At 35.4% G+C, this 25,632-nt stretch overlaps 1 protein-coding gene across 1 annotated transcript in view; it reads right to left on the bottom strand.

Annotated features, from left to right (window-relative positions):
• LOC107048591 (RNA pseudouridylate synthase domain-containing protein 2) overlaps nucleotides 1–25,632 on the bottom strand; it is a 222,949-nt gene that overhangs the window by 62,093 nt on the left and 135,224 nt on the right. Inside the window, exon 4 of the mRNA XM_015271822.1 lies at nucleotides 13,214–13,301. Within this exon, the coding sequence (XP_015127308.1) occupies nucleotides 13,214–13,301 (88 nt within the window). The remainder of the gene's footprint in view (nucleotides 1–13,213; nucleotides 13,302–25,632) is intronic.

The raw sequence follows: 25,632 nt of genomic DNA, 5'->3' as shown, positions 1-25,632 counted from the left end.
TTTTTTCGAAAAGACCTCTCGTCTCCAAATCCCCCGAGGTACCCTCAGAACATTTTCCTCGAGTTTTAGGACACCCTGTACATGCGGTATCGCACATCCACTCGTGCCTCCATCAGATCTCGCCTCGATCCCCGGGTGTCGAGGGTGAAATTCATACGCAGGAGGAGACGAGCAGAATTCTGAATATTTGACATGGGATTTGACAAGTTCACCGTTGCCGCATGTGAGGCACATGCACTTGTGCATTCATAGTAAAACTGGCTGGGGGGAGGGGGATTGTCCGCTCGAAACGGAGAGGGATATAGATCGTCTGTCATGTTTACAGTGACTCTTCACTCGATATTGTCCGTTTCGATACGAAAAAAGAAGGGACTTTTCGGTGAGTGATACGCCGGGCTTTGATTTGATTTACTGGCTTTACCCAGTTTTTTAGGAAAAAGTGCTGCAGGCCAGGGGAATTGGTTCGTGATACTGAGGGGATGAAATTGTAGTTATTGGGCTTCGGAGGGGGGTTCGAGGTGGGGCAGACTCTTTTCAATTCTATGAGGTGAAGAGATAAATGAGGCAGTGATTATTCGGCCAGACAAATGGCGCATTTGCATGAATTAAAAGTTTTGTTGAGAAAAATTGATTAAACAATTTTTTTAATCATTTCAACAACGTTTTTGTTGGGAACTATTAATTTTTATAGGTATTTTAATGAAGTGTTTTCATTGAGGGAAATGAAGAATTCATAAAAGAATAGAACGATTGATTTGGTCTAATTAAAGGATTATTAAACGTTGATAAATAAATTCTCTTCGCCGTTTAAAACCACGATTTGATTGATAACTGATGAAGTTTTTATTTGAATGAAAAGAAGATCCGTAGTATTTTTTAAAAAAGTCAGTTTGATGTGAATGGAAACGTGAATAAAATTCAAGATTAAATTTGAATCAAAGCTTTCGTATGAACCATTTATTTGATTCAAAGAAAGTTTATAAATAAATTGGGATACAGAATTTTTCATCCAGAGCAGGGATAGCCATATCCATCAACTATAATTGCTGCTAAATTATTAAGTAGTCAATTAGTTAGTATCACTTTTAAATTTTAATTATTGAAGTAGTCATCAATTTAAATAGTCAAATTTTGAGTTATCCATGAATCAGTAAATGAAGTAGGAAGATTGGCGATTATTTGGATAATCGGAAGTCCCTTACAAGAAATTAAGTATTATCTACTTGATAGAAAATTTATAATTCTATATTTTTTAATATTTAATTCGTTATCAATTGCAAATTTAGGTTATAAATTATTTTACTATTTTATAATTTCTACTAGCATATTTAAACTTTGATGTATGTAAGTGGGAAAAATCCTCTTAATATTGAAGGAATTGATATTGATGGCCATCGCTGATCCAGAGTATTTCTTAAATATCTCAAAACTGAGAAGTTTATGAGAAAGTATTAAATTCTCTTCTGTGATTCTAAAAAATTGAAATTTACATAGGTATTTCAATGAAAATGGTTTAATTGTAGGAAATTAAGAATTAATTCTACTGATAATTAAAATAATTAATATAAATCCATTCAATCACGACAAAACCATATTGTTGACTTCAATATGTCGACAGAACTCTAGTCAATCGGCTGAAAACCACTACAATTGACAAAAACAAAACAAAATAATTAATTATTTTAATTATTTATTTGTTTCGTTCGTGTGATTTTACGGAATTAGTATTGTTATCTTACTAGTTAATCAAGTTCCGGTGGGCCATGTTATTATTTACATTATTATTTTAGTTATTGGTCATGATCGATTGGTTTCCAGAGCCTGAGGAAGCTTGAATTACAAGCGAAACGTCGCGATTCGACAATGATTTAGTATGATTTACTGATTTTCCCAAGGGACTAGGAACTTTGCGAATCGCGCTGTCACTTGCCGATGTAATCGTTTAGAAATCATGGAAATTGCGCGATTCCCAATTGGTAAATCGTAATTTCCAACCTTTGGTAATCATTGACAGTCAATGAAACCTAAAGAAAAATTCTACCCTGTGCACCGTGGATTAAGGTCTTTTTCCAACTCAACAAAGAAAATTATTGGAAATCAACGGAAACAATGGGAATGCACAAATAAAATTGTTGGAAATCACTGAAATCAGTAAACATGGAAATCATTTTAAAAGTCGATTCCATTTGGAAATCATTGTATCACTCAGAATCTTAGTTACAGACCCCTCGGATTTTCCAACTATCTATCTCATGATCCACATCCTGAATTGTGATCTCAATCAAGTCACATCATTCTTCGCTAGAATTCAGCTAGAAATTCCTGCAAGAAATTTCCTCTGTCCAAATTCCCCTAACGATCTTCACTCCAAAGACATTCAAACACAAAACTCATCAAAAATCATATTACTCCGCAATTTTTTTTCCAATCTACATCCACTCTGCGGAATATTTTACTTCAAAGGATATCCCATTGCCCTCCATCAAAGCGTATTTTTTTCATCAACTCATGTAATCTCCAAAAAATTATTCCCGGATAATTGCAAACAATTCTGATAAACCGTTACTATTTTAATCTCAAACCTGTCGACCCGTTCGCCAAACAAAAAAACTCGTTTTTCATCGACCATTTTTCTATAGTATCGCGCAAAAAAACATGCACACGGTCGCTTGCCAGATGCTCTCCGCACTCTGTCGGATAGTCGAGGGGTTGACGATGCGAAGTCGCGATGTTCCATCGACTCGCTCCGGGGCTTTTGACATCACCCTCTCCCACCACTTTATTTTCGGGTACAGTAGTGTCTAGTGGTCTTGCCACGCTAGGACGCGACCCCGGGCGACACAAGCCTCCGATTTTCTCCGGAAGTCGAGATAAAACGAACGAGAAAAGTACACTTTTCTTCTTCGGTTTGCGGGGGTGGATATAAACGGAGATATGCGGGAAGGAGGAACAGGTGGAGAGGGAAATAAGAAAATATTGCTTTTACTTTCGTTTATGCAGACGGAGAAAGGTGTGTGATGGAAATTGTCCTGAAGATGCCGGGAAAAATTACGGGATAAAATGTAGTCGTGCGTCACAATAGAATTCCTTCCGAATTCGTGTTTTACATTGTTAAAAAAATTGGCTGAATTTTCTGGGAAAAGATTTTGAATTCGATTTAAGGGGAGACTACTATGAGTTTTGAAAGTTGCGGGCGGTTGGGGTGAGATTTCTCATGCATTGAAGATCGATTATATAGGTTTAAAAACGAATAATTAGTGCAAAAAAATTAATTGTCTATTGTTCGTTTGCTTCGCACACGCTTAAAATGTTGAAAATAGGTCCAGGTCCTCCAATTTTTGAGCTACAGAGTTTTTTTTTCGACAACGAGAAAAGTACACTTTTCTTCTTCGGTTTGCGGGGGTGGATATAAACGGAGATATGCGGGAAGGAGGAACAGGTGGAGAGGGAAATAAGAAAATATTGCTTTTACTTTCGTTTATGCAGACGGAGAAAGATGTGTGATGGAAATTGTCCTGAAGATGCCGGGAAAAATTACGGGATAAAATGTAGTCGTGCGTCACAATGGAATTCCTTACGAATTCGTGTTTTACATTGTTAAAAAAATTGGCTGAATTTTCTGGGAAAAGATTTTGAATTCGATTTAAGGGGAGACTACTATGAGTTTTGAAAGTTGCGGGCGGTTGGGGTGAGATTTCTCATGCATTGAAGATCGATTATATAGGTTTAAAAACGAATAATTAGTGCAAAAAAATTAATTGTCTATTGTTCGTTTGCTTCGCACACGCTTAAAATGTTGAAAATAGTCCAGGGCCTCCAATTTTTGAGCTACGGGCGTCACAATGGAATTTCTTATGAATTCGTGTTTTACATTGTTACACAAAGTTCAGCTGAATTTTCTGGAGAAAGATTTTAAATTCGATTTTAGGGGAAAAAATCAATGGAATTTTGAGTTCCTCTGAAAACTGAAGTAAAGTCCCAATTTTTTAGCGACAGGAAGAGTGAAAATGAATATTCACAGTCAAATTCACTTGAATATCCAGAGTACTCTGGAATTTAAGAAGAGATTTCTCTGAATTTTTCTGATTTTTCATTCATTTTCCCAGAATAATTAAACTGAAATTTACAGTTTCCAATTGTTGAAAATGTTGGTCTGAATTTTCAGTGTCAACTTGTGCTAATTTTAATCAAGTGACACTTCCATTTGAATGGCAGAAAATCTCGTTAGTGAAAAATTCTGCATTCCATTGATGTTCAAATAATTCGATCAGAAATCATGAAAATTTACGCCATTTCAGTGCTGACTATTCGTGTTTTACGTCAATTAAAAACTTATAATTTTTTCTCTCAGTGTGTGAACAAGTCTCCGAATAATTCATTTGAGTATTTTACAATCAATGATCAATGATCAGCATGCAAAAAGCTTGTCAACTAAATAAACGTTCACAATTTCGATCGTTGATTGTGACAAATTCGAATGAGTTCTCTAGAAAACTATCCATTTATGTCACAAGAATGTTCTGATGTGCCTCAATCTTCAGAGGGAGGTAGCAAGTTTTTTTTTCCCTCACAAAATCTTTCTTTCTCTCAGTGACATGAATGACCCATGGGTGGAATTGATAAGAGCTGAAAAATTGGGTGGGGACGAGGGCTTAAATTTTTTCATGAACAGTGAAAAAAATGGCTGAAAGAGGGTGGAAGACATAATCAGTGAAAGAAGTTCATGCAGTTAACAAAATTTCAAGTTTTTCTACCAGTGTTTACAGGTTCTCTTCAAAACCATTTTCATAAAAATACTTGATTAAAAAAAATTCTCATTTCGGTGGAGAAATGAATAAAAAAACACTTCTTCCAAAGCGTACCAAACTATGAAAAACTAGAATATGAATTATAAAATTGGATGGATATGCCACAGACATCACTAAAAAAAAGTTTTTTCTAGGATCAAGTCCATTTATGTCACCTTCTTCTCCTCCGTGGGCTGCGTAAAAAACTTAAAATATTAAGGAAAATGGAATCATTTTTATGGACAAATCTCAATGATGAACAATCTTAATAGTTGATTGCGACAAATTTGAATGAGTTCTCTAGAAAACTATTCATTTTTCTCACAAGAATGTTCTGATGTGCCTCAATCTTCAGAGGGAGGTAGCAAGTTTTTTTTCTCTCACAAAATCTTTATTTCCCTCAGTGACATGAATGACTCATGGGTGGGGTTGATAAGAGCTGAAAAATTGGGTGGGGACGAGGGCTTAAATTTTTTCATGAATAGAGAAAAAAATGGATGAAAGAGGGTGCAGGACATGAACAGCGGAAGAAGTAGGTAAATGAAAAAATTGGACTCTTAGCGTGATATCTTATTCTTTCTGACTCCAAGAGTTTGCATATAAAAATGAATTGAAGTTCTTTTTACCCCATTTATTTTTTCACCAGACGCTTCAAGTTCACACGAGTGACGTCCCTTGATTACCGAAGGAAAAGATAAAGTGAAATAAAATACGATGGTAATAGGATGGGAAGAAGCTCCCGAAAATGAGAGCAAAGAGGGAGAAGTTATGGTTTACGTTGGAAAAGTTTCGCAAAAGCTGCTTTTAGCAGTTTTAAAAATTCTCCAAATATCCAACTGTCGTTTCTGCAATTTTTTTTTCTCCCCAGTTACAGGGGATTGGAAGGACAGGAGGAGGAAAAAAAATAATACGAGGGAAAACACTTTTCTGGAGTTGGAGTTTGATTTATCGATTACTGTCAAGGTGAAACGAGCAATTGAGTCCGGAAAATTCAATTTCGGTCTTGAGAAAATAAAAATGTGAATGGTGAAGCCAGAACACGATTGACGACGACGAAAGTGTTATTTTGGAGGCAATTTTCTGGTCTCTGTTCATTCTTTATTTGATGTTTAATAATAATTATTATGTGGGGAACGTTTCGGAATATTTTAATTGGAAAGTGGAAAGTGCAGTTCGATTTATTTTGATTCGTCAAGAAATACGGAGAGCTCGGAGTTTTGTAATGATGTAATTGAATTAAATATCTCACTCGTCGTGATTGAATTAATTTCGATTATGCAACCACAATATATGTATTTATACCGCTCATTGATTTTTTTTTAAGTGAACAAAAATAGTGATTGAAATCATCTAAAAAATGAGCGATTTCAAGGAAAAATTTCAGACGATCTGGTTTGCGGCTGAAAAAAATTGTCATAACAAAGGTATTAAACATTTTAATTTAGGCGGTTATATTCAACGATTGATCAAATCACGAAATTGATGGTGTATTTTTCCATCCAAGTAATTAACAAAAATGTTGTAGTCAATGACTCAACTCGTTTCCCTTTTGCCAAAAGCCAAAACTCGGGTTCCTTTAATCAAAAATCTCAATAACCATTACCCTTTACAAGCCCCCAGTGTCTGAACATGCCTCCCTCAAACGATGAATCATGCCACGTACCTCAAAGACATGACCAAGAAAATCGCGAGGGGCCAGAGGCCAGGAATGAATAAGGAAGCTAGAAACCAAGAGGTTCGCCACTTCAACCCCGTGATTTCTAGTCTGTGAAACCCCCGCTGGCAGTGTCCGAATTACCGTTTGGCCCTGGGATTTGGCTCGGGGGCTCGATAACATAGGCCAAAGGAGGGGCTTGCCAGATATACACCCGCTAAGGTGCGGTTACCGTTGAATAGTGGGGTGGTAGTAGTTGTGAGGATGGTCTTCATGACTCGTAACAGCGGCGATGGAAAAGCTTAGATGGGATCGGATCTAGATTTGAATCACGTAGTACCGAACTGCTCCAAAACACGGGGGGTGGGGGGTGGGAGGGTTGAGAGGGCGGCATGGGGTAAATTGTGGAGAATAAAAGAGGGAAAAAAGGAAATCTTTAGTCCATTATTCTTCATTCTTTGCTCTTTGTTTCGCTTTTGTTTTGTCACTGAATCGAAATGGATTTATTGGGAGGGGTGGATCGAATAATAAATATCCACTTTGGAGAATTCAGTTGATATAAACTTTTTGGGATTTAGGGAGGTGGGAATTTAAATCTTAATGCGGAGTTGAATAAATCGATGGGTTACACGGAGAGAAGTGTTCAATAAAAATTACGTATTTTATCACTGATTCCGGAGCGCAATGTGGTGGTAGGAAATTTTGAGAAACTCTGACACGAAATTTTAGCCTAAGATCACGGAATTTTTCCAGAGCCTTCCGTAATTTTTACCTCAATCTCCTGTGAAAAATTACGATATCGTCACTTAAATTTTCTGAGTCGATTCCGTAATCGGTGAGCGAACTGTGAGTTCCGTTATTTTTACTGAACATTTGTCTCCGTGTACGATAATGCTCGGTTTTCATCGGGTTCATCGAAAAGTGTCAGAATTTTTTTTCTGAAAATTACATTTTTTACAAAAATTTGTATTCTGACTTTTTTCATTGACAGTTTTTACGATATTTGCGGAATAAAATGTGGGAGAATTTTAAGTTGAAAATTTCCAGTAAACTTTGGAAATTTTCATCATGTGATAGTTTCACTGAAATTTTACGACATTTTGTCATTGAAAATTGAAAATTTTGAGAAAAAATAAAAGGAAATTGGAAATTTTGGTTTTGTTATTCCATGAAAACTGACAAAAATCAGGTAAATATATTCTACAATTCTCCATTAATTGAAAATTCAGCGTAATTTAGTTTTAAATATTCACATTTTGATTGCAAATTCAAGTAGATTGGGGAACTCTTGTCTTCTTCCTGCTAAAAAATTTGGAATTTCATGGGATTTGAAATGTTTTTGCTTTTCTCTCAAAATCGATCACTCAATTACATCCATTAAAAATTTCCTCCTTTGTCCACAAGTAAATTATTCAGAACGATAAAAGATCTCCTCAGGGGAGTATATAATTATTCTGCAGAACTATTTTTTCCTCTCGAACCTATTTATATTTTATTCATTTTATGCGAATAAAAAATAACCTTACTAAAGATTGAATAAAAGCTTCATAACGATCTAGTCAACGAAACCGATTGATTTAATTAATATAAACTGTTTCTCCGGTTGTACTAATTGCTAATTATCTCCATAATGAATGATCCTCGGAAAAAACGTCACAAAACAACATAAACAGCAAATTATATTCCATCGATCGGCATCCATCATTAATTTAGTAATATTATGAGAAGTCGCACCTCACAATAATTAAGATTTACTTATCTTCATTGAAATTTGAAAAACAATATAATAATTGTTAATTAACATTTTTTTCAGTTGACTATTAACTGAATAATTGACAGTAAACTTTGGAAATTTTCATCATGTGATAGTTTCACTGAAATTTTACGACATTTTGTCATTGAAAATTGAAAATTTTGGGAAAAAATAAAAGGAAATTGGAAATTTTGGTTTTGTTATTCCATGAAAACTGACAAAAATCAGGTAAATATATTCTACAATTCTCCATTAATTGAAAATTCAGCGTAATTTAGTTTTAAATATTCACATTTTGATTGCAAATTCAAGTAGATTGGGGAACTCTTGTCTTCTTCCTGCTGAAAAATTTGGAATTTCATGGGATTTGAAATGTTTTTGCTTTTCTCTCAAAATCGATCACTCAATTACATCCATTAAAAATTTCCTCCTTTGTCCACAAGTAAATTATTCAACACGATAAAAGATCTCCTCAGGGGAGTATATAATTATTCTGCAGAACTATTTTTTCCTCTCGAACCTATTTATATTTTATTCATTTTATGCGAATAAAAAATAACCTTACTAAAGATTGAATAAAAGCTTCATAACGATCTAGTCAATGAAACCGATTGATTTAATTAATATAAACTGTTTCTCCGGTTGTACTAATTGCTAATTATCTCCATAATGAATGATCCTCGGAAAAAACGTCACAAAACAACATAAACAGCAAATTATATTCCATCGATCGGCATCCATCATTAATTTAGTAATATTATGAGAAGTCGCACCTCACAATAATTAAGATTTACTTATCTTCATTGAAATTTGAAAAACAATATAATAATTGTTAATTAACATTTTTTTCAGTTGACTATTAACTGAATAATTGACAGTAAACTTTGGAAATTTTCATCATGTGATAGTTTCACTGAAATTTTACGACATTTTGTCATTGAAAATTGAAAATTTTGGGAAAAAATAAAAGGAAATTGGAAATTTTGGTTTTGTTATTCCATGAAAACTGACAAAAATCAGGTAAATATATTCTACAATTCTCCATTAATTGAAAATTCAGCGTAATTTAGTTTTAAATATTCACATTTTGATTGCAAATTCAAGTAGATTGGGGAACTCTTGTCTTCTTCCTGCTGAAAAATTTGGAATTTCATGGGATTTGAAATGTTTTTGCTTTTCTCTCAAAATCGATCACTCAATTACATCCATTAAAAATTTCCTCCTTTGTCCACAAGTAAATTATTCAGAACGATAAAAGATCTCCTCAGGGGAGTATATAATTATTCTGCAGAACTATTTTTTCCTCTCGAACCTATTTATATTTTATTCATTTTATGCGAATAAAAAATAACCTTACTAAAGATTGAATAAAAGCTTCATAACGATCTAGTCAATGAAACCGATTGATTTAATTAATATAAACTGTTTCTCCGATTGTACTAATTGCTAATTATCTCAATAGCGAATGATCCTCGGAAAAAACGTCACAAAACAACATAAATAGCAAATTATATTCCATCGATCGGCATCAATCATTAATTTAGTAATATTATGAGAAGTCGCACCTCACAATAATTAAGATGTACTTATCTTCATTGAAATTTGAAAAACAATATAATAATTGTTAATTAACATTTTTTTCAGTTGACTATTAACTAAATAATTGACAATACGTCAATTACCTACGGAGTAAATATTTCTAAATGTCATAAAAGTATTATTTCTCGATTATCCAAATAATCGTCAATCTCCCGAACTCAATTATCGATTAATAAAATAATTCGGAATTTGAAAATATAAATTGATGATGAATTTAATAATTAAAAAATTGGTGAGTTTAATTAATAACTGACTTATTATCAACATTTTACTTTAATTAAAATTTACGATTATACCGATGTCTGCAAATTTCCCCAAAAAAATATTCTTTGAAACCCCGGTTGAGCGCAAAAAAAATCCATTCAAATCTCTGAAAAAAAATCAATTATCATCCCCTATTTTTCATCCACCGATTGAAAGATGCATTGAACATGAAAAGATATGACTTTCAACCGTTGAACAAAAGGACGCTGATTCATATACCTGTACACACAGTGCAAACGATGCCACCTGACTAGTTGTTCCCTCGAGTGGTATTAATAGGTCTTTGTTTCGTTGAAATTCTCGGTGTGGCCCCGACGTAGAACCAGCGGTACACCACGTCGTTCAGCCATACGTGAACGAGAGGGCGGATCGGCGAAAGGGAGGGGCTGCGGGGAGAGGGGGGGGGGCATCTATTATTCGAAATGTGGAGCAGATATTGGATGCCGATACTTCGCCAGTTTCTAAATGTTCGATCCAACGCATGGGGGTAAAATCCACCTCAACCCACAGCCCACGTTCCGCGCAACATTTCTACCCTTACTTTATATTATAGTAGGTAACAATGCCGCGAGAGAGTGGGGAGGCGGGGTATATATGACAGACAGACATTATCGTTTGCTATTATCTTTACATTTCATGCGCTTCAGTTCGCAATTTGGATTATCAAACGAACGACACCTTGTTATTGAAGGGAAGGCATTCAGATTTGTGGGAGAATGGAAAGTTAATTGATTTATCGATTTTTATGTGGAGAGAAGAGATGAGGGAAAATTGTCGCAAAAAAACCTTCTGAATTATTTTGCAAACAAGTGGGAAATTTTTCTTGTATTGCATACAGTGCAGCTGTTTTTGCTAATAAATTAGTAGTATGCTTTCGAATGGTTGTTTTGAATATCATTTCCTTCCATCACGTATAATTCATTTTTTATTTCATTGTAATAAATTGAATAAGGTTTCTTTTTAAATAATTTTGTCAGATTTTCAACTTAGCTGAATGTGATCATCATTATTATTTGTATTATCCCGTTCTATACAACCGATTGTCCTTTTTACGGGTCTATCTCTACACTTGAAGAATTTTATTTATAGATACTTGAATTAATTTGAAATGTCACATTTCAAGAAATTATCAGAAAGCTCACCTTCAGGGAAATTCATGGAAAATTCGAAATTTTCAACAATCATCATAGGGTAAACAGGTTAATTCCAGGATGGGGTTCACTTTCCGGACGATTTCAACTTGCATTGAATATTCCATAAATAAAATGACAATTCTAGTGATTATTTCACCTGTCGGTAATATTACTGACATATAATCATATTATTTTTATCAATTATTTTTTCTATTGATTAAAATTCAATAAATAAAAAATATGGCCCAGTCATCCAGAAATTAGGGGTTTCGGCTGCGTTCAACTATTTCTTAATTGCTTCCGAATGAAAGCATTGTATTTAATTATTCTTTATTTTGTTATTTTCACTTCAAATCATTTTTTCTGCTAATTAAAACGTTCTTAAAGGTACAGAAGCCATCATATCCGCATTTAGGTGATTGTTTTATTTTAGATCTTACCACGAAATACGAATTTCCCTTAGCGGACCAGCAATTGACCTGTTCATTCTAACAATAAAATCAAACCGAGAGAAAAAATTACTTCTGACAAATTATTCATCTATTATCATCAAACTATACGTTGACTCCACGTATCTTATATTTTGAGACGAAGTAATCTCGACATTTTTGAGCGAAATAAATATATTTTCAGGAGAGGTAATTTTTTCTCTCAGTGCAGTAAAAAATGGAAGAGATCTCAACACGTCCCATTTTGCCCGATCCTCCCCTGAGTAAACCTTCTTTGCCAAAAGTCGTTTTTTCTCTCAGTGCACGTTACTCGTGTGACTGTCCCTCCTGAGAATAAATTACATTACACTCAAAATTAAAAGCAAGTGTTAATGAGTCCATTGAACACTCAACCGATCGTGCGATGTGTCAATATTTATTAATAAAATTTACCAATGAATTACGCGATTTCGACGGTCATTTGGTGTAATGAAGCTCACTCCAATGCGAATAATTTGGCTGACGAGATTGTAATTACATTGGACTGATCAAACGTTCTCCAGTGAAATTTAATATCACCCCTCCCTTTCCTCTCCTTTTACAATAAATTCCATCATTTATTAATTGGAATTTGTTGAGTGAGCAGCAACGTATATTATGTATTAACACAGTTGAGTAAATTCTCGATCTAGAGCGATGCTGGCTCTCGTTCCCTGCAGCACCCTGGAGAGTGCTTGGATAGTTTTGTTTGCACTGTAAATAGTTATTCGAACAGATTGCACTGGAGAAGTCTCCCACGCGTATCAACTCACTGTTTTGCATTTCGCTGCTTCAACATTTTCAATATTTCTCGAGGATTTCCACGTTATGGAACATCATATTTTCTGTTTAAATTAATTTTATCGCTTGTCGAAAATTTGTCGTTTCACATATGGTATTGGAATTTAGTTAATTCTCAATTTATTAAAAATACTGGGGCTTTCTTTCGAGTGGAGAATTTTCTTTGCCAGTATTTTAATTCGGATAATTCGATAATTCGCCGGATAATTCGATTGGACAAGATTAACCGACAAATTTATATTTTACATTTCCCATGAATGTTTTTTAGTCACGGAAAAAAATTTATTTGCATTGAGTATAAAATATACTTGAATCAAGTATATTTTATTCTTAAATCAGATTGTAGTCGCATTTTCACACTGGATCCCGGAAATAAACTCCCGCCAATTCTTCAAGCCTGTAAACATTGTGCTCCACCGAAAAAATTTCTTCTTCTCCCATTCCCATTCTCCCTAGTGCTAGCTCAGGTAATCGAGACAACACGAGCAACTCAATGAACTGTAGTGGAATGGAGGCAAGTGCGAAATACAAACCTCACTCGTGGCCAACCCAATCTCCGATGAGGTTGAATGAAAAAGTGAAAAAGAGAGGGATGTGGATACGAGTGAAAAAACAAAACAACTAAAATAAATAAATGGGAATTGAGAGTGCAATTGTAGTGAACACACTAGTGACAAAATAAAAGGATGAAAAAAATGAGTGTAGGAGGGAGGGGGTAGAGGAGTGAGAGAAAATGAAACAAAAGTCAAACTCACCATTCTCCACGTAATAGCTGGTCTCGTTGTACCGCTCGTCTGTGAATCCGGGTCTCTTCGCTTTCAGCGCTTTCGTTTCCAATTTTGCCTGTAACAAAAAGGGGATAGTATTTGGTCATTGCAGCCGATCGAGCATTTAAAAGAGTGTCCAATAACTCTGCCGTGATTGACATTAAATTAACAAAAAAAAGAAGGTACAAAAAGAAGTTGATTGGAATTGAAAATGAAAATTGGGGTAACAAATTGAATTTTTGAACTTCTCTGCTACTTCAATGAGTTTCTTGTTTAAGTGAACAGTCAGGGCATTCAGAGTGGAAAAATAAATAATGAAGTGGACGGTGAAAAAATACGGAAAAAATGTGTCGTGAAGCGAAAGTTCATTGCACGTATTTTCTACTCTGCACTGTTGAAGAAAAATGGAATTTTCAGAACAGTTTGATAGTAATTTTTACAAGACGGACATTAGATTTGATTTAGGAAAGAAAATAATGATATAATGATAACCAGTCGCTAAACAAACAAAAACGATATTTTAATTACCAATTTTCAATCTACGTCGACCATTTTTGTGTTCCAAGTATTTTTTTTATAACTTCTCTATTTTTTTCCCACATATTTCAAGCCGATGGGTATCAAAGTATCAAAGATACAGCCGCCTGCAATTTTTTTCGACCTCCTCTGACTACACCATAAAATACCCTACACCTTAAATAAATATCCTGTGTCCTCGTGATGATGATCCTACATGACATGTTCTTAGAAGTCAAAAATGTTTTCTCTACGAAATTCTATATTGTATTCGTTCGAGTAGTCTGAGCCTTTGATTTGTCTTTATTTTGATATGATTAACTTGTCATGGCTGTTATAAATATTTCTAGTGTGCACACTTTCCATCTAATATTTGGAATCGAAAATAATTAACGGATAAAACCTATAAGTATGGATGAATGAGTGAAATGTATATGAGGTAAGCATTGAGATTTATTTTGGATCCAATCAATACGAATAGTAGAAAGTTATATGACAAACAAAATACTCTCTCCTTGTTGATAATTACATTTTGACAAGAATTATCGAACTGACATATTTAATAAATAAGAAACTAATTTAATATGACGTTACACCTGCTTGATTTATTTGCTCTATATTAAAACTGAAATTACCCCATACTAGTACACACGATCACCAAAAATTTTCCTCTTCAAATTTCTGATTTCGTTTTAATAAACTCGTTATCTTACCAAGGAGAATAATCAGCCGAGTAAATTCTAATTCCTTCAAACGAATCCTTCACCGAAATATCCCAGAAGCGTCCGACCTTCATCCCCAATAATTCATATTAATACGGGTAAGTGAAGATCGCACGTGACGATGACGGTTCTAGTTTGCCCCGGCGGCACGTATCCGTCCGCTGCCAGTGGTATATCGTGGCAGGAGCCCACAGTCATTACAAACGACGCGAAGTGGGTGGAGAGAGGGCGCATTATGATAATAGACCGACTCCCCCCTCCCCTTTCGACGTATTCGAAAAGCCCCAGAGATGGGTCACCCGGGGGCGTTTTAATCAATGCAATGACAATTAACGACATGGCTGTTAAAACGATCGATGACAAAGGGAGTCTCATGCTCTAATCTACCTAAAATTCCCATCAAATTACAACTGAAGTATTACGAGCGTTTTTATTCGGCTTGTTAAACTGACATTATCGTGATAAGGAGGCTGATTAATGGAGGGAGTTTAAATAATCTGGGATGGAGGGAAAGAGTCGAAAGTGTTTGTTCAGCTCTTGGGGATTTTTTTTTTTCGATAGGAAAATGGCTTTATTAATTAAGTGGATTATGAGTGATTGAGGGAAGTGTGGATTAAAGTAATTGGGGGTAATTTCAGGGGTTATGGGAGGGGACATTTTGGTAGAACAGCGTGGTTGAAGTAAATAAAGTGAGCAGTTTTTGCGGTTTTATTTTGGTTAACGAAAATTCACTCAATTTTTCGGAGCCATTCTACTCTGGATAACATTGTCGGCTGGCATTTTCAGTACATCTCTTGGAAATTTTTATCAAGATGTAGTTTCACTGAAATTTCAAAGAATTTTGTCATCGAAAATTCGCATTTTCAATGGAGGCTATCAATTTCAGTTTAATTATTTCATGAAAATGAACAGAAATCAGAAAAATTGAGATAAATTGATTTTTGAATTTATAATTAATTGGAAAATCGGCATAATTTGGTACTAAATATTCATGTTTTAAACGAATTTTTTTCATTCATTGAGCTCAACCGATGGTTTTTGAGTGGTTGACTCGAAGAGTTCTCTTTCACAGTCAAAATAGTGTCAAAAAAATCTCTTGGCAGTTACTTCTTTTCATGCGGAATTCATGGTAATAGTGTATGCCACGATGTGCTCCACTTTCATGTAACTCAAAATTTGTCTGTAGATCTCATGCATTATTTACTCGAAGGGATATATAAGTTCACATTGAGATATGTTATAAATTCATTCATTTATGTCAGTGCGAATATACCGACGTTTGTTATTCATTAAAAAAAAAGCTAATCTAAACTCAAGGGGAAATTTCTCTCCGCGATTTCCAATTTAGCATTGCTGATATAATTGCGTGTTTATCTTAGAGACGAATGTTGATTTAGACATGTCTGGAGACATTTCTTGTGAATAAATAAATTCTCAAAATGCGCCCAATGACATTCTCTCGAAATAACTCATTATTGAGATAATTTGACATCCAACAGGATACGAAGGGCCAACTCTGGTATTCAATTTTGGTTTTAATTATTCATTAAGCTCAAGAACCAATGGTTTTTGAGTGGGTGACTCAAAAAATCCTCTTTCACAGTCAAGAAAGTTTCAAAAAATCCCTCTTGACAGTTACTTCTTTTCATGAAAATAGTGTATCCAACGATGTGCTCCATTTTCATGTAAATCAACAGTTTTCTGTGGATCTCATGTATTATTTACTCGAAGGGATATGTAAGTTCACGTTGAGAAGTGTTCTGAATTCATTCATTTATCTCAGTACGAATATACCGACGACTGTTGTTCATTGAAAAAATAATTCAAGAAGAAATTTCTCTCCGCGATTTCAAATTTGACATTGTTGATCTAATCCTCTGTTTATCTTAGAGACAAATGTTGATTTAGATATGTCTGGAGACATTTCTTGTGAATAAATAAATTCTCAAAATGCGTCTAATGACTTTCTCTCGAAATAACTCATTATTGAGATAATTTGACATCCAACAGAATATGAAAAGCCAACTCTGGTATTCAATTTTGGTTTTAATTATTCATTGAGCTCAAGAACCAGTGCACGGAGAGAAATGTTCAGTAAAAATTTCGGAACTCAATTCACTCACCGATTACGGAATCGACTCAGAACATTTAAGTGACGGTATCGTAATTTTTCACAGGAGATTCAGATAGAAATTACGGAACGCTCCGGAAAAAATCCGTGACAGTTCCGTAAAAATTCCTACAACCACATTTCGCTCCGGAATTACGGAAAAGATACGTAATTTTTACTGAATATTTCTCTGTGTGGTTTTTGAGTGGGTGACCCAAAAAATCCTCTCTCACGGTCAAGAAAGTTTTAAAAAAAGTCTCGTGACAGTTACTTCCTTTCATGTGGAATTCATGAGAATAGTGTATGCAACGATAACAAAAATTTTTCTGTAGATCGTGCATTATTTACTCGAAGAGATATACGTAAGTGAGTGTTGAGATATATTCTGAAGCCATTCATTTATGTCAGTACAAGTATACCGAGCATTGTTATTCATTAAAAAAATAAGCTAATCTAAATTCAACAAGATATTTTTCTCCGCGATTTCAAATTTGACATTGTTGATATAATCGCGTGTTTATCTTAGAGACGAATGTTGATTTTGACATGTCTGGAGACATTTTTTGTGTATAAATAAATTTTCAAAATGCGTCTAATGACATTCTTTCGAAATAACTCGCTATTGAGATAATTTGAGAATTAATAGGATACGGAATGCCAACTCTGGCATTCGATATTTTTTTAAATCATTCATTAAGCTCACAAACCAATGGTTTTTGAGTGACTTAAAGAGTCCTCTTCCACAATCAAGAAAATTCAAAAAAGTCTCTTGAATTTATCTCATTTTTGAAGAAAAAATACTTTAAAAATAATTGATTAAAAGACAATCTCTATTTTTTTATCATTTTAGCGTCAATCTTCGTAACGAGTGGTTGGTGAAGAAAATCTCAGGAAACTATATTGAACGATGAATAATCTCTCACATTTCCTCGTAATAAAATCAGTGATCATCGAGAAAACCTGATACTCATCGGAGTTTAAAAAATCCGGTGGCACTGTAGTGACTATCACTCAACCACTCAATTTAGATAATTCTATTGGAAGCGATGAGTGACAGCCCTACTCAATGAAACCTCCCTCAGCAGTGGCTTTAAATAGTTCATTCCTTTATTACTTAATTCCTCTGAACAATTGATTAACTTCGTTCCCGCTTCTGAGTTTGTCAATGAGGAATGCAGATTTAATTCATCCGGCTTAGATGGGTAATATACCGTTGATACTTAGTTGTTTCTTTGCAAGCAGTCCGACATCATTAATACTATGAAAGTTATTTCGGTAAAACCATATCGATCCCTTTCAAGGGTCAATTACACGAAGAAGATATAGTCGAACTAAAAAATATCAAGTTTATCGAGATTTTTTTACAGTTTCTAATGCACCAAAATTCTATCTAAAAATTGAAGATGTAAAACTGAACAAAACACCAGCTTCATTTACTGTTACACGGAGAGAAAAATTCAATAAAGATTAACAGAAAAAAAAGTAAAGATTACGTTTCGAAACGTAATCCGCCAGCGAAGTCAAATTCAATAAAAAGTGTGAGCCCGAACTGAAATTGTACGAATCGCCACGTAAATTCTACGATTTGTTCCGTAAAAATTAACCACCCGTTTGATGACTCACCGCTGTGGGGACAACAAGTCGTTCCGTAATTTTTCCCCAACGATTGAGAAATTTTGCGGAACGGAACGTAGAAATAACTCACCAGCTTCATAAAAATTGTTGAACGTTCAAGAATTTTTCATTTTGAAGGCATAATAAGTCGGCAAGTTTCTGTAAGATTTTACTGCTTCGGAAAAAATTACGTGACAATTTCATACTTTGTTCGGTGATGAATCTGAAAATTCACTGAACGTTTCAGATTTCTTCTCTTCCATTTCTATAAAAATTTCCGGAAAACGATTCCCCATTGTGGATTACGTGAATTGTTCCGTAATTTTTGCTGAATATTTCTTACCGTGTAGGATATACTAAGAGAAATATCGACATAATATCACAAAACTAATTTCTTGCGTCAAATATCTCATCTCTTAAGGATAAAACGCTTGGGGTAAGAATTCCGCATAATGATAGTCAGACTGTGTAAGAATCTTGTGAAATGTTCATGACTTGAACACGAACACTTGGCGATAAAGTGACAATTTTTTGCCTCAAGAAATCGTTTATTTCGTGTCATGAAGATGAGAAAATTACTAAAAATACTAAAAGCTTCGATTCAGTGAATCATGGATCAGAGACTTTCATATTGAATGAATACAGAATTTATACAAGGGAGAGCCTTCAGATATTTCAAAAGTATAACCGTCAATTGCTCTTAATCCCAATGGGTTCGAAGGAAACCAATAATATCTTTTGCTTCTCTCAACCTTACTCTACTTTTTTAGGAACTGATCTAATTTCCAGAAAGAAAATTCGATTTCGAGAAGATGAAATAATCAAATTCCAAATTTCACTGAAAATTCTGCGGGATTCAAAATTATTGAGCAGCTGGAAGACGCGAATTCTCCAAGCTAATCGAATTTTTATTCAAGACATAAGTGTTCGGTACCAAATTATGCTGAATTTTGAATTAATCTTTTTTTTTATCGTTATTTTACATCGCTTCGACCCGGTTAGGGTATACTGCGATGATGATCAAGACTTTAAATGGTTAGATCGCACCATTCTACCCGGCTGGGATTTGAACTCGGAATTTGAATTAATCTAACATTCAAAAGAATATTTCCACGATTTTGAGTGATTTCTATCAATTTTTATGAAATAACTGAACTGATTTTCAACTTTTAAAGGGTTTTATTAACGTCAATGCTACAACAAGGCAGCAGAGTGTACATTATTAACTTACGGCCAATTTACATGGTTTCAGCCCTCGGGCTTTTACTCATATGCAGCTTCATGGGTATAGGTGCGATGAAAGCACAGGGTTTTGAGTTTGGAATAAATATGGTATAGGGGAAAAGCCAGTGAAAAATAATCCAAAATTGAATTGAAGTGAAACTGACAGTTGTAAATTGATTTGTTTATTTGTTATTTATTGATTAAAAATCCATCAGCCTAGGACAATTGTAGAGTCAAAACTGGCAAAAATTTGGAATTTCATTGAATTTTCAGTGAAATTTGAAAATTTATTATTTTTATCGCCTTAAATCTCATTCAATGTTACTCTCCTGAAAATTATCAGTCGACTGCTCATGAAATTTCAAGGTTTTTCTAATAGTCTACTCGTGGAAAGAATATCATTCACAAAATGCATTCAAAAGGTTCTACACTGTTAAAACATGTTGGCAGAATTTTCCGAAAAAAGACTGAATTAATGGAATTTCACGTTTCTCTGAAAAACCAAGTAATGTCCCATATTTTTAGCGACAGAAAGACGGAAATTTCACAATTTACATGAATTTTCAAGTTAAAATGAATATTCACTGCCCAAGTCTCTTGAATTTTCAGGGAATTCCCGGAATTAGTGGAGGAATTCCCGGAAAATTCCTCCAAACAGGAAAATCTCTTCTTGAATTCCAGATTCCTCTGAATTCTCCTGATTTTTCATTAATTTCCCCCAAATAATTGAACTGAAATTTACAGTTTCCCGGATTTCTCCATGAAATGATGAATTTTCAATGAATAAAATCTTTGAAATTTCAGTGAAAATGTTACTCATTAGAAATTTCCAACACTGAGAATAATTTTCTAGAAAAATTCATGTGCAACCATAAAATTGGACTTGCACACTTGGAAAAATTCTTGTGTAGTATCAGAAAAAGTCTTGTCCAGCACCAGAAAAATTATCATGCTGCACCCGAAAAATTATCGTTCAAGACCGGAAAAATAATTGTTCTGGTGCTACATAAGAATTTTTCCAAGTGTGTGGATTGCGACTCGTTTATGGTACTCAACACATGAATGTTTCTCGAAAAATGTTCTCCGTGAGGATTCTCATCGGAAATTCTCAGTGAGAAATTTTTAACATTGCACTCGCGGGAAGAATTCCCCTCCCACCAGCCTCCCCTAAAAATTTTCACTCGCAAAAACGCATCCAAAGGTTTTGCCCCCTAATAACCCCAAAAAACACGGAGACCATGATTTTCGCTGCACCTGTATTTTCATTCCCGGTTGAGCCCAGTTCAATAGGAAGCCTCCTTTCCCCTTTTCCTCTTTACAATTCCCCGTGTTCCAACCCAACACAAACCCAGCAGAAGCAGCGGGTGGACGATAGAAAAGCTTTGAATGCCCCCGTATTTATATACCCAGCGCAGACGGGTACCCGCGAATTTTCGCGCGGGCTTTTTTCGTTTTCACAGTACTGGGACTTTTGGCTGTATCGACCCATGAGTCTTTTCTTCCAGCCCTCGCCAGGATCCCGACGTACAGGATATACCCACCTTTGCCAAGGAAAACCATCCATTCAAACCCTTTTGCCGTGGTTTTGATTCCCCTCAGCCGATTTGGGAACCCCTCGATTCACTGAGAATACCTCAGGCCCGTCACTTTTCGTCTCTCTATCCTCTTTCGGCTCTTTATATAAAAGGCCTTACTTGTCCGCTCGAATTTACCCAATATCCGGAGCCCCCGATCTTCGTCGAGTAGAAAAGGGCAATATATTGGCATTTCTCGGGGCTTATCGATGCCCGAAGGATATATCGAGATAAACGAGTTTATATAAATCCATCGAGTGACCTTTTACCCATTCCTGGAGCAAATTAGGAGAGAAAACGGTCGAGTTTGTTTAGTGTGAAGTCTAGTTTTTATTGGGATATCTCGAGGACTTGTGAGGAAATTACTCCTAAAATTTCAAGTAAAAAATCTTGAAATTTTTAACGATCACTCATTCATTCAAAATTTTCATGTATTTTGTTATTGAAAAATCAGTTAAATTGTGGAGTATTCAATAGAATTGCAATTTTCAGGTCCCCATGATAATGAAAATTATTAAATAATTTGATAATTCAAGCAACAATTTTCCTGAATTTTCAATCGACTGAAAATTCTAGATGAACTGTTAGAAAAAAAATGAAATTTCATGGACAGTTGACTATTAATTTTCAGGAAAGTGACATTGAATGCGATTTAGGGGGAAACAGTTACAAAATTTCAGGTTTCATTGGAAATTCAGGAAAATTCCAGAATTTTAAGCAGCATAAAAACGAGAGTTCCTTAATTTGTTTGAATTTCCAATGTAATATGAATATTTATGTCACCCACCACCATATTTATGTTATCGACACCATTTGGCGTTAGCTGCATGCGCACGTATTCATGTGTAGTACATTCATGTATGCGTGAGCCGAGTCGAACTGTACATCAGCAAAAGTTTTTGTTTTAACCCGGGTTCTTCGTTTAGCGGGTTACCAGTCCAAAGCGTAAAAAATTTCAAATGTGACTCTCTCGGGACAACAATTTTAAGTACAATATTCCTCCCCGGAAATGAAGTAAAATACGTTGAAGTGTCAAATGAAATTATCTAAAAACAAATAAGCTTTCCTGCTTCGGAAAATTTCAATTTTGGTATAAAAGCATTTGTAGATGAGATAATTACGTTAAAATGAGAATCATACCAAATGAAATTTCATCATTACCCATTTATCTCGAGAATAAGGGGTTTATAAATGAAATCTCAAACGACATTTTTGCAGTAAATGAATGTTCCAATAAAAAATGTCTTTGTCCATTCCCCTGAAGATTCCTCATCATTAACACCCTATCTTGAACTTCCCTGACATTCCCAACAGTCCACGTATTCTTACACCCGTCACTCAAATTACGCTTGTCACCCCCAAAACGGATAAGAACACAGATGATTAACTGGCTCCTCACAAACACCATTTCCTCAGACTAAAAGCATAATCCTCCACCACGAAATAAATCGATTAAATTCCCTACGATTTCTCAGAATAATTCTTTGCTACTTAATGTTAGAGACATTCCCTCAGACATTAAGAGATAACAAAAAGCTACCATTTCCTCACAATTTTCAAACAAATTTCTTACTGAAAGTTATCAATATTTTTCGAATCCAAAGCACCGAGATTTTCAAAAATATCGATAACGTTCGGCAGGAAATTTGTTTAAAAATTTGGAAAATTAAGCATTTATAAGTGAAATAATTGCGGTAAAACAAAAAATATAATAAATGAAATGCGATCAATACCTATTAATCGACATTCTCACAGTAATTGAAATTCCCAATAAAAAATGTCTTTCTCCATTCCCCTGAAGATTCTTCATCATTAACACCCTATCTTTAACTTCCCTGATATTCCCAGCAGTCGACGTATTCTTCTACCCATCCCTCAAATTATGCTCACCCCCTGCAAACTAAAAAGAATACAGACGATTAACTTGCTCCCCACAAACCCCTTATTCCGCAGACTAAAAGCATAATCCTCCGCCGCGAAACAAATCGCTAAAATTCCCTACGATTTCCTAAAATAATGCTACTTAATGTTAGAGACATTCCCTCAGACATTAAAGGGTAAAAGAAGNTTCCATTCCCCTGAAGATTCCTCATCATTAACACCCGTATCTTTAACTTCCCTGACATTCCCAACAGTTTACGTATTCTTCTACCCGTCCCTCAAATTATGTTCACCCCCGCAAACTAAAAAGAATACAGACGATTAACTTGCTCCCCACAAACCCCACTTCCGCAGACTAAAAGCATAATCCTCCGCCGCGAAACAAATCGCTAAAATTCCCTACGATTTCCTAAAATAATGCTACTTAATGTTAGAGACATTCCCTCAGACATTAAAGGGTAAAAGAAGGCCCCGGTTTCCTCGCAATTTTCAAACAAATATCCTGCTCAAAGTTCTTAATATTTTCCAAATCCAAAACACATTGATTATCATCTTCATCCGCTAGAGATTAATGTGCTACGATTCATAAAAATATCCATACCTTTCGGCAGGCCATTTGTTCAAAATTTTGAAAAGGAACAGTATTTTGTGATCTCTCAAGTAGAATATTCCTTTCTCTAAGAACCACCAGACGAAAAACGCGAATACGTTGAAGTGGTCAATTTATCGAGACACAGAAAAGCTTTTCTGTTTAGTAATTGCCATTTTCATATATAAGCATTACAAATATCATGTGGAATGTATATAAGTGAAAATATAAAAAATGAAATGCGATCATTACCCATTTATGGACATTCCTGCAGTAATTGAAATACCCACTAAAAAATGTATTTCTCCATTCCCCTGAAGATTCCTCATCATTAACACCCGCATCTTTAACTTCCCTGAAATTCCCAACAGTTTACGTATTCTTCTACCCGTCCCTCAAATTATGCTCACCCCCCGCAAACTAAAAAGAGTACAGACGATTAACTTGCTCCCCACAAATCCCACTTCCGCAGACTAAAAGCGTAATCCTCCACCGCGAAACAAATCGATAAAATTCCCCCCGATTTCCCACTCGGAAAAGCCCCGAGAAGAACAATTCCCCCGAAAATACTCATCACGTCACTCTCAATAAACCGCTCCATAAAAAATCCTCGCTTCATTTCCGTCTTCCCTCGCTCCCTCACTAATATTCCCTCACAAAACGCGAGTCCTCCATTCTTGACTACAAAACGCTGAATAAACTGATAGCTACGAAATTCTCTCGATGTACCATCACCTCGAACATTCTATTTACACATGATATTTGAACTTCAACTGTTAATGAACTATCGAGAACACGACGAGACGAGTTGAAGTGCACACACATTTTCTCTGCATGTCTCTGCAACGATGAATTCGAAAATGGCACATAAATGTTGAGAGATGGTGTATTGTGTCGACATTTGTATGAATGATGAAAGACATCAAGGTTGGATAACGCGGCGTTGGGCTGGGGGGAGGGGGAGTTGGTTGCAGTTAATGTTTGCTGGTGTTGCATTTGTGATGGTCGAGTGGATACAAAACCCAGTCAGATGTGTTTATGTGTTGCTCTCCTGCACCTCGTCACGCGGGTTTTCTATGGTGTACCCGATGCCGATAGTTTCCGTCGGTTGTCCACACGTGCAACAAAAAGCAAGGGATAGAGAGATGAAAAGCTTTGTGGTTGCGGGGAGAGAGGGAGAAATAGCGGATTTTCAAGAGACAGGGAGGAAGCCCAACGCCCGGAAGCAACAGGGAAAATCGTCACGTTCAATGCTGCCAGTGTCTGGTTTAACTGTCAACTGGTGGTATGAAACTTGGCCAATTACTATTAACGCGGGGAATTCATCGGGTAATGGAGAAAAGATTAATTGAGAAGATTAACGGGAATTTCGCGGTGTCGATTGACGCGTGATGTGGCGGGAGGAGAAAAATGGAGGGATTGTGGGAGGCGATTTGTTTGCGGAGTTATTTTTAACGTGGTGATCAGTGGTTGTGGGAGGAGATTGTATTGTACATGAGGGTTGAGGGAGGTAATTATGAATAGGAGCAATTTGGGCGTAGATGTAATTTTTTGGGGCTTGGAGGTTATTTGATGTTGAGGTGTAATTTTGTCATTTTGTTTTATGCAGTGTTAGGATTTTTCCCGAAATTATTGAACTGAAATTTACAGTTTCTACAGATTTTTCCATGAAATTTTCAGATCTGGGATTTTTTCAGGGGGAAAGTCGGTCAAAGAGTCACAAGGGTCACGAGGGCCGAAGTGTCAGATCTAGAATTTTTCCAGGGGGAAAGTCGACTTTCGCCAAAATCGATTTATTTAGCCGGGTGAACGTTGATTCCAACTATTTAAGCGACGGGCTATTCAGAACTCTCAAAAGTATGTGGAAAAAGTGAACACTGAAAAAAAAAAATTTTCACCGAGGGCCACAGGGTCAGATTTTCGATTTTTACTTGGAACAAGGGTCAGATTTGTTAACACTTTCATTCTTTATTTGGATAATGCATGCAAGCGGAGGGACAAGAGTGGCTAGAATAGATTCTGCAACCTTCTCCCCTTATTGGGTAAAAATGTCAAGCCTCCACATACATGCATCTCCCCTCCATCCTCTCGTGAAATGTCGATTTTCGAGATTAAAAAAAAAACAATAATTGCATTTTTTAATTCAATAACGCTTGAGTAAACAGGGATATGAACCC

The sequence above is a fragment of the Diachasma alloeum genome, unplaced genomic scaffold, assembly GCF_001412515.2.
Source record: "Diachasma alloeum isolate Michigan unplaced genomic scaffold, Dall2.0 Dall_scaffold_00195, whole genome shotgun sequence".
Taxonomy (NCBI): Eukaryota; Metazoa; Arthropoda; class Insecta; order Hymenoptera; family Braconidae; genus Diachasma; species Diachasma alloeum.
Note: the sequence above shows the minus strand (reverse complement) of the source record. Positions and strands in the feature narration are given on the sequence as shown.